The sequence below is a fragment of the Astatotilapia calliptera genome, chromosome 13, assembly GCF_900246225.1.
Source record: "Astatotilapia calliptera chromosome 13, fAstCal1.2, whole genome shotgun sequence".
NCBI classification, from domain to species: Eukaryota; Metazoa; Chordata; class Actinopteri; order Cichliformes; family Cichlidae; genus Astatotilapia; species Astatotilapia calliptera.
The window spans coordinates 12,819,856-12,829,514 of NC_039314.1; the positions used below are offsets into that span (position 1 = coordinate 12,819,856).

The 9,659-nt window shown below is 40.3% G+C and overlaps 1 protein-coding gene across 1 annotated transcript; it reads right to left on the reverse strand.

Moving 5' to 3' along the window:
• Window positions 1-2,019: 2,019 nt before the first annotated feature.
• LOC113034538 (protein scribble homolog) lies at window positions 2,020-7,387 on the reverse strand. The gene is made up of 7 exons (XM_026189177.1): window positions 6,960-7,387; window positions 6,469-6,711; window positions 6,195-6,284; window positions 5,870-5,947; window positions 4,549-4,821; window positions 4,303-4,401; window positions 2,020-2,881 (listed from the first exon to the last, which is right to left on the reverse strand). Exons 1-7 carry the CDS (start codon window positions 6,975-6,977, stop codon window positions 2,771-2,773), a joined length of 912 nt encoding a protein of 303 aa, XP_026044962.1. The 5' UTR covers window positions 6,978-7,387; the 3' UTR covers window positions 2,020-2,770.
• Between the last annotated feature and the right edge of the window lie 2,272 nt (window positions 7,388-9,659).

The following is a 9,659-nucleotide window of genomic DNA, read 5'->3' on the forward strand; positions in this document are numbered from 1 at the left end:
CCACGTGTGCTAATGATGGACCCAGCTGAGACATGCGTGTTCAGTTGTTCATTACTCTGTAACATTATGAATGCGTGCAGATGGAACTGGATAGCAGACAAGAAAACTGTGTTTTAGCGTTTTGACGTCTTTGAAGCTTTCACAAATTTGGGCTCTTTCTCAGTCGAGGTTGTGGAAAAAAATGCATGAATAAGATTTTCTTGCCTGTGGAGGCGTCTCCCTTCCCACTGGTTCATGTTACACATGAATGAATGAGCTCAAGAATAGTAAATGTTGTCTGGACTCAAGCGAAATGTCTTGTAAATTTTACAAATGGTGTTTAATATGGCGTTATTTTTCTGCCACTATTCTGAGCGCACGTAAAAAAAGAAATTGCAGGTGCAAGTGTTGCTTTTTGAGACGAAATTTATTTTACCTCATTTGAGTTGTGAACGAAATGCATTCTGGGATATTGCATTTCGTCATTTCGAGCTGATTGGAGACCAAAACAGTCAATCAAATTAGTTGCATCCAAGTCTGTACTTAGGGCCACTGGGGGGAAAAAGTGGGCAAGTCTTTTTTTTTCTTCTTCTTTTCCTGAATTCTGAGAAAAAAGTCAGAATTCTGAGATTAAAGTCAGAATTCTGACTTTTTTTCTCAGAATTCTGACTTTTTCATCAAAATTATTTTTTTTCAGAATTCTGAGAAAAAAGTCAGAATTCTGACTTTTTTCTTATAAGGACTATAAGGAATTCTGACTTTTTTCTCTGATTTTTTTTCCAGTGGCCCTAATCCTCTTCCGTAAGTCTGTGAATGATTGGTTTTGTGGCACAAATATAACGGTGTACAGAAAGAGTTGAACGCTCACGGGCAGAAGTATTGAGAGCGCAAGCAACACATTGCGAGCAAGCGCCAATGCAAAAACTGAGCGATAGGGGCTGCTATTGTGTGTGTGTATGGACAATAGCAAACACTGAAAAACATTTTTTGCCTGCAGCAATTAATTTCGTTCACTCAAATTTAGCTTTTCTTCGCTCAAAATAAATTTCTTCTCAAAATGCAACACTTGCACCTGCAAAAATTTTTTTACATGCGCTCAGAATAGTGGCAGAAAAATAACGCCATAGTTTGATTGTGTTTCTCAAAATGTATGGACATATTTTGGAAGTTTAATATTCAAAAATGTTTATGCATTTTTAAAACTAATGCATTTCAGATTATTTTGTTTTGCCTTATGGTCAAGTGATGAACATAGTTTGACAAAGTTAAACCTCAAGACTTGGGTTAAAATGGGCAATTAGTATGTCATTTTTATCCAGAAATGTTATTTTTGCTGTCAAAATGATAATTGTTGGCAAAATATATCGGAAAAAGCTTGCCAGCTAATTCAACTAATAAGAACTAATATAACTAATATGACTATATTAACTGCAAAGATGTGTCTTTAGACATAGCCTGCAAGGCAACAAGTCTGCAGTTGGGTAATATATTATGTGCCTGTTATGAAAGCAATAAGTATATAATATACCTATATATATATATACGGTATACATAAGGCTAAAATAAGAAATAACTCTCCAAGGTTCAAAGCTATCCTGAATCACGTAAACCTAAAGTTTTTCATTATCTGAAGACTAAAAATCACTGCAGTAAATCTGACATTGTCAAAGGAATTTGTTTCCTACAGTAAAGGCACTTATGAAAACATATGCACTGTGACAATCGTCCCAGATTCACAGTTTATTATCTAGTCCTCCAAATCCATGTTCATCCTCCTCATCTCCTTCTGCGAATTTAAACAAACGCCTCTTGAGACAGTTTCAATAGACTCTGAATTGAATTTCGCACACTGGGTGTGCTTTCCAAACAGGTTGTATCCCTAAAGGAATATCACCCAGGAGTCATCACTACCATATGTTAAAGAAGCAGACAATTTTTTGTGAGCAAAGGAAGAGTGAAAACAGAAACAGAAGCATTGTGCAATCTTACATTTGCACAAGTAAACACGCCTCCTGCGACTCAGATAAAAGCCTCTTGGAATATTGATATTGCTGCTTTTTATTGAGAAAGTAACACGATGTAATTATGCATTTACGGTCCGAACATTGTAGGGCTGTGGAAGCGAGATTGCAGATTCCTCCTGCGATGTGTCCGTTCTCTCCCTCAGCTCTGCGTATAATCTCACAAGTGTGCGTTTTGCTCATACAGCAGGTGTGTGAAGATGAGAAGCGGAGTTCAGTCAGTCTCAGGTCTCTGTGGGATTCAGACTCCCTGCTGTGCACTCTGTTCATCCATGTAGCAATTTATCACAACGTGGGCTATAAAAGGTTTAAGGGCTTCACACTGTCATGGGCGGAGACACTGTGTGCCTCTCCGTCCATTACTTACACTCCGTGGTGTGAAGCAGAGGTATCCAGCAATCATTCGCTGTTTAAGTGATCACATTTGACATTCCAACCTGTATTTTATGTGGACTTTGCAGAGCTGTACAGTCGTCTTAATTCAGCTTTGCACGAAAAAAACAAACATTTCTAATAAGCATTTAAAGCTTTAAAAATATTAAACACTATCAGCAGCAGTTGAAACTGACAGGCAAACAAGCTTTGCAGTGACAGTAAAAACCACAATCCAACAGTCTGTTTCAAACCTAGACTACACAGTAACATCAGTGAAGCTTCAGTATTGAAATAAAGCAAATAGCTGGAGAGTAACAGTCTGTGTCCTGCATCTCTGCAGCACCAATCTGTGGTCAGGGCAGACAGAAAGCACTGTCACAGCGGTCAGCGTGCACTCATTTGCCAGGACACTCAAAGTCACGTAGCAGTTCTCTGCAGGGGCTTTGTGTCAAGAGCTCCACATCTTCATCTGAGGTAGAGGGATGAGTGAGGATGATCCGGGGGATCTGCCACATGATTGTTAGAGAAGGAAACAAGATGGAGTAAGGAAAGAGGCAAGCTATCAGGTGATATGATGTGAAGACGCTGAAGTCTCAGAAGAATAGTAGTATCTACTACTCCAGAAGACAGGACATTCTTTTAAACTCAGGTGGAAAAATGATGATGTCCCATTTTTTACTTGATCAATTGACTGAGACTTACTCACGGCCAAGACATAAAATATTTACACCCTGCAACCATTTTCTTATATTTGTTTGCTTGTTTTTAATTGAGAAAGTACACTAAAAATTTATTCTTGGCTCTCATAAACACGAAGCAATAATTTTGAGCAAAAGCCAACTGAAAAAAATCCAATCAAAGGTTTATTTAAGTGCACATCCTCAAATCCATTAAGATTAGAGTCAGGAGTTCCAAATTAGGTGTCCAATATCAGCACTACCTTAGTGAGAGACAGGTGGAATATGGTTTCTCCGATTCTTGCATTCTGCTTTCTGTTGAAGTGTTTGGTGACATTATGCCAAATGTTAAGCATTTTCCCCAAAGCCTTCATGGTTGTGCAGACATCTGGCAAGTCAATTTGTTTGAAAGTCTTTACACGATGAAAAAACATCATCAACAAGGGATGCAGGTTTTTAATGACTGCTAATATTGCCAAGATAGTTTGCCCTAAGACATTCAGCTCACACACACAGTCTCTAGTTGCAAAAGGAAGCCTCCAAGATCTGCAGGTAAGTCTTGCAACCATCGCGCTACAATTTAAAGAAAATGTGTTGCAGGCACACAAGGAAGAAGCCTTTGCTGTACAAAAAGAGCAACAGAGCAGAAATATTAGCTTACTAATGAGTATGTCTGACCAGAACAGGCAAATTAAGCAGCCACGGTAGCAGCAGACGTGCTCTCAGCAGATAAAAAAACAGCTTTTCATAAGAAAAGTTCTAACGACTGGGAAGCTCAGAACAGTGGAAATTTGATGGTTTGGGAGGTTGTTTGGCTGCTTCTGCGACTGGGCAGCTTGCACATAGTAAGCTGCCTCTTATCAAAGAGTGATTGAATATAATGTAAGTCCATCTGCGTGACAGTTAAAATCAAATGAAGCTTTCAACAGGATGGAGACCAGATGCATTACTAGAATGTGACCTCTGTGTTTATGATAAAAAATAAGGACAAAAAAGCCATTTCTCCTAAGAGCACAAAACTAGTGTCTAAGGCCGGTCATGTATTTAGTTTTTCCACAAAAGATTTTGTCATTTGTCATTAAGACATTACTGAAAAAAATGTATTTTTCTTGTGATGTTTTTGTTAATACAATATTTTTACTTGTGGGGCAGTTTCAGCTTTTCCTGATGTGTCTCAAGACACTAAGATTTCCCTGAAAAATAATAACAATAGGCTTTATTTCAGAAGGAAGGATAAGAAATCTGCTTACTGTCATCGTCTGTTTCCCCCCTGCTAGGAAATCGTTTTTTGTTAAAGCCTCCGCCACCAGCTCAGACACAGTCCTTTTCAGATCACTCTCCAAATCAGACTGAAACAAGAGAAACAGAGCAAATTGGGAAGAGGTGCAAAGGAATTACTCAAGGAGTGCTGTTTCCTGAAGGTTCAATCCACACATGGCAGGTGGGGAAAAAGTGCGTTTTGTACGCTATATAATATATATTTGTAAACCACCCACAATGCCGTTGCCATTGCACACAACCGCCTCAATCTTCTTGGATACACAGTCTTCTGCGCTCTGCAGCTTGAGCTGTTTACTCTGGCCTCCGCCGTGCTGGCTGCACAGCTGCCGTCCAGCCACGTCCCGAGGATCCTGAGACACATCCAGGTCACGCACCACTCGAGGTAGAAGCCTCTCTCTGAGCACTTTCATCTTGATGCAACTCCCAGCATTCCTGAGGGCGCTGACCGCTTCGTGGTGGGTCGCCCCCTGCATGCTGATGCCATTGACCTGGGAGGGTGATGGTCACATTACACTTTGAGGAGCAATGAAACTAGGAGCATGAGTCAGAGGAGTCACACACACACACACACACACACACACACACACACACACACACACACACACACACACACCATAAGTACTGAAATAGCATGTCTAAAGGTAGATATTCACTTCTTAATTGCGGTTTTCTGTTTCTCACAGCAGTGATTGTCTCCTCTGTTAGTCTTATGATGCCCTCCACTGGTCAGAAGAGGAACATCAATGGGAAGTACCTGAGTTTTATCTCTGTGTGTTATTTAAATTCACTCACATTTCACAAACTTGCACATACCGCACCCTTACATGTCTTGAGCCAACACTGCTTTCTTTATAATTGGCTATAGGAAAATGAGAAAAAGGTGTAGCAATTTACTGAAACTTGTAAATACGGTACTCTGCCATATTAAAGGTAAAAATTAAATCAAAATATTTGGCATGTACCTTTAATCTTCAAAGGAGTCTGAAATTTCTTAGGCAAGCTTATCTCTTCATGTCTTTAAGTAGTCTTCAGGAATAGTTCTCCAAGCGTTTGAAGGAGCCGAATGTTCCTTAGGAATGGCTTTTTTACAGCCATCCATTCACTGATATGCTTCAGTGAACTTTGGATGGATCAACTGAAGGACCAGATCCATCTTCTTAGCTGGATTATTCCTATTTCTTAAGGACACGACTGTCAGACAACATACAGAGATATGCCAAAATACTTATATACTATAATTTTGGACATTTTTTTGTAGAATCAACTAAAGAAGTGTGTGTGTGTGTGTGTGTGTGTGTGTGTGTGTGTGTGTGTGTGTGTGTGTGTGTGTGTGTGTGACAACTGAAAATGTTCAGGTACAGGGCTGAAAATGTGGGAAAGAAAAACTTTGAAAAGACCTTCAGAAAGCCTGGAGAATTATTGCTTGACCACTTTTAAAAAGGCTGCTTGGAAGCAAAATATAAAGAAATGAGAGGTGGCTCAAGACCTTTGCACATATTGATTAAATCAGAAGTTATTAATAATTATTACAAATACCTCCAGCAGTCTGTCTCCAACATGGATTCCAGCCTTTTCAGATGGCCCCCCTGCAGTTACTCTGGAAATAAAAATGCCCTGAAAAGAAACAGACACAATAACCTTGGATGAAATTATTGTTTAAGTATGTAACAAAAGCCTTTTGTGACTGGGTAATCTCTTCAAGTTGCACACAGATCTATATGAGTTTGACTAAAACCAGCAAATCCATGAGAACCTCGGCAGCTGCTTCTCATCATCTTCAGTCAGGCAGCCAAACGATGCGCTATAAATGTAGTGTTGCAAGAGATTGAGCAATACCCGACGCTTCTCCACCAGCACTCACCTCATCGTGATCTTTGTAAGGCAGTGAGCCCTTTCCACCAGCTATGCTGATTCCCAAACTACCCCTCTGACCAGACACTTTGATCTGTAACTAAAGGAAATAGTTTTGTTAGAGCTAAAAGGCTAAAATCCTGTAATTTGAGGCCTGATGGAGCAACACTCCCTGGTATATTTAAAATCAATTAGTAACAATTTAACAGAATGAACACACTTCTCTGCAGTGACTACAGTAATCCTGCAGATGCAATGTGACATTTAAGAAAGACTGAAGTTACTCTTAATGGCACTTGGGAGATGAATGATTCCTGAAGAAGGGACTTCTCGGTCACCACAGAAGATTTCTGATGCACTGTGATTGATGGGATGTTTATGCTGTGGACGGGGTCTCCATGGGGAAAAGAGCCCACTTTAATAAGAGCTTTGTGATGCTGAAATTTCCTGCACTCTTGGGTTTCAACTCTCTGGTGGCGAAACAGACGAGGTAAGGCATCACACTCTGACAGCTCGCCCGCACCAGCCTGGTGATAAGAAATAATTTCATGGTTTTACTGGCTTTCTGTGACATATATAGATGACAACATTTAAATTTTATTCACTGGGCTTATGAAAGACACTGATTATTAGAAGAATGAAATCTCCAGTTACAAAAGTTTCTTGGCACAGGATGTAAAATCTTTAATTGGTGAAGAAGGGGAGCAGAGAAGCTTTAAGAGATAACAAATTAAGCAATATCATCTGATTGAGATATCTAGGCTGGACAACAAACCTCCTCGGGTTGTTTCATTTCCTTTCCGTCCTCCTCTGTGAAGCGACTGCACACACTGTCACTGGGTGGCAGCACCTGAGATTCCTCCTGTAGACGCTCTCTGCTTGCCACCCAGCTGAAGCCTGGGATGACCCAGGTTTTTGAAGTGGTCCTGAGGGGCTGGTTAGTATGAGGATTTCTACACTCCTGGAGTTGGTCAGAAGACAGTGCCTGCTGCTGAAAATTTGAAAGTCAATGAGATGTTTTGTAGAAACGATCTAATGACAATGATGGCTCAGGGTTAAGTAAACCTTGAATGCAAATGTACAGTTGTCTGTAGCAAAGGACCAACGTGGTTGCCATTCTGGTCCTGGGACAATGTTAATACTTGCTAGGAGAGACCATTAGGATTTTGTGCACCACAGTACATCAAAACAGTCAGTATCCTACTGCAGTACCTTTCCCCTTACATAGTTTTAAAGCTCTGAAGAGCCACAAAGACAAAAGCTGAATTCATCTTTCTTTCTCTAATTTTTGCCACAATTTTTCCTTCCCATGACTGTATGACTGAAGCAAGGCAAAGAAGGAATAAAGAATGATGACATGCTTTAAACACATTGGTCTCACTTATGGAGCCCATACTTTAAAACAGTAGAAGGTCACTTGAGGCAGTGCTAAATGTATCAATACAAACAGGTCAGTGAAAGCTTTTTAATAACTCACAAAAAAAGATTTAAACTTCTTTCAGTACCAAGGCTAGTACACTTGTCTTTAAATGTTTGATCCAATTTAAAAGTGCATGAGTACTAGCTTACTTTTTGATGCCTCGAACTAAGATAACAGATCAATACATACGTGTGCCCCTTTGATCTGTAGCTCCAGTTTCACTGTGTTTGGGTGTGGACTGGAGAACACTATATATACTGTATATACACTGCTCAAAATAAATTAAGACAACACTTTGTCATCTCAATATAGCATGAAGTCAGTCAAACTTCAGGGATGTCAATCTATTTAATTAGGAAACAAACCATTGTGAATCTCTTTCACCTCCGTTGGTGCAAACGAAAGTGACAACAGCTATACTCAAGAGCCAAAAACAGGACAACACCTTGAAAAAGAGGATGGTTTTGCAGGCCATGGCGGATCCATATGTGCTGTCCACAGACTATTGCTCTCCCCCTAATAACAATAATTATACATCCATTTTTTTGGTGCTGTTCAAAGCACTCAAGGTCACCTTATAACAAAATATTAAAACATGAACGACCGTGAAAGACACTTAAAGACACAAATAATATGAACTTAAAACATAAAACAAAATAGTTATTGTTTTTGAGTTTCGATTTGAATTACGTCATAGAGTCTAGCTGACAAAGGTGAAGTGGCAATCAGATGCAAAGGTGCAGCAAAGTTAAAGGCACCCATGATGCCTGAAGTGAGCAGCAATCAGAAGAGCAGCTGAAGCTGCTGGAAGGGATGTGAGGAGTGAGGTCTAAAAGTTACAGGAGTGCTAAGTGCCTTGGAAAGGAGGAGAAAAGTAAGAAGAGAAATCTTGTACTGGATACACTGAGGAATAGGGAGTCAGTGAAGCTGGATATGAATAGGTGTAATAGACTCGATGAGGGTGATGACTCATGCTGAGTTCTGTACCATTTGAAATGGATTAAGGAGAGGTTTTGGGGGGGGGGGGGGGACTTGTGTGCTGTGTTCAGAGAGAAAAGGGTGTAGTCTAGAAATGCTACATAGGTGAAATTAGGCATTACTGATGTGGGCAGTAGAGGAGAGAGTATTGTCCAAGATGATTCCAAGACTTTTGACACTGTGGACCTGACATCCATCTATAGAGACAATAAAAGGGCGTAATTTTGTAAAAACTTGCATTTTATTGTCACTGAGTTTGGTCTGATTGAGGTAATGGAGATAAGAAAAGGGGGAGGAAAGAGAGGTTCTTGGTTTTGTAGAAAAAGAGTCATCAATATAAAAATGAAACTGTACACCAAAATGATGAAAGTCTGTCTCTGGACAGAGGAGATAAATCGTAAATGGTCCCAGCACTGACCCTTGAGGGACACCAGAGACACTCTTTACCCTCCTGACTGATTTTTCTCTAGATGTGCTTTTTTCTAGTGTCCTTGTCACTGTACAAGGACCTGTGCAACGTGAAGAGACCGTGAAGCTGTCCTCTTCTTGTACGAGTAGATACCGGTCTTGCTGCTGGGTTGATCCCTTCCATGGCCCCTGTCCAGGTGTTCTTGTATATAGGTTGTCTTCTGTTGCCTCTTCTACGGTGTTGAGATTGTGCCAGGAGACACACTAAACCTTCTTGCAACGTATATGCCATCCTGGAAGAGCTGGTCTATCTGTGCACCATGACTGGGCTGCAGGTACCATATCACGCTATCCGTCATGGTGAGGGCATTCACAGAAAGCAAAACTGAAGAAACATCGGTCCAGTGGGGATAAGGAGAGAAATGATCTGTGGCCACCACCTACAAAGACATTACCTAATGGGGGTTATATTCTTGTTGCCTCTCCAGGTCATCTGACGTCACTTTCATTTGAACCAAAGTATGAAATGGATTCAAAGTAGTTTATAAATCTTAGACTAGTGTATAAACTAGACAGGCTGATATCCCCCCAAGTTTACCTGACTTTGTGTTACATGATGATTCAGCATTCCCTTAAACGTTTTAAAACATATATGCATTGAAGTGGAAG

Coding starts and splice junctions, on each gene's coding strand:
- LOC113034538 (XM_026189177.1), bottom strand. Junction 6,285..6,468: donor TCTCCCAAGTGCCATTAAGA/GTAACTTCAGTC, acceptor TATTTCCTTTAG/TTACAGATCAAAGTGTCTGG. Junction 5,948..6,194: donor CTTACAAAGATCACGATGAG/GTGAGTGCTGGT, acceptor GTTTCTTTTCAG/GGCATTTTTATTTCCAGAGT.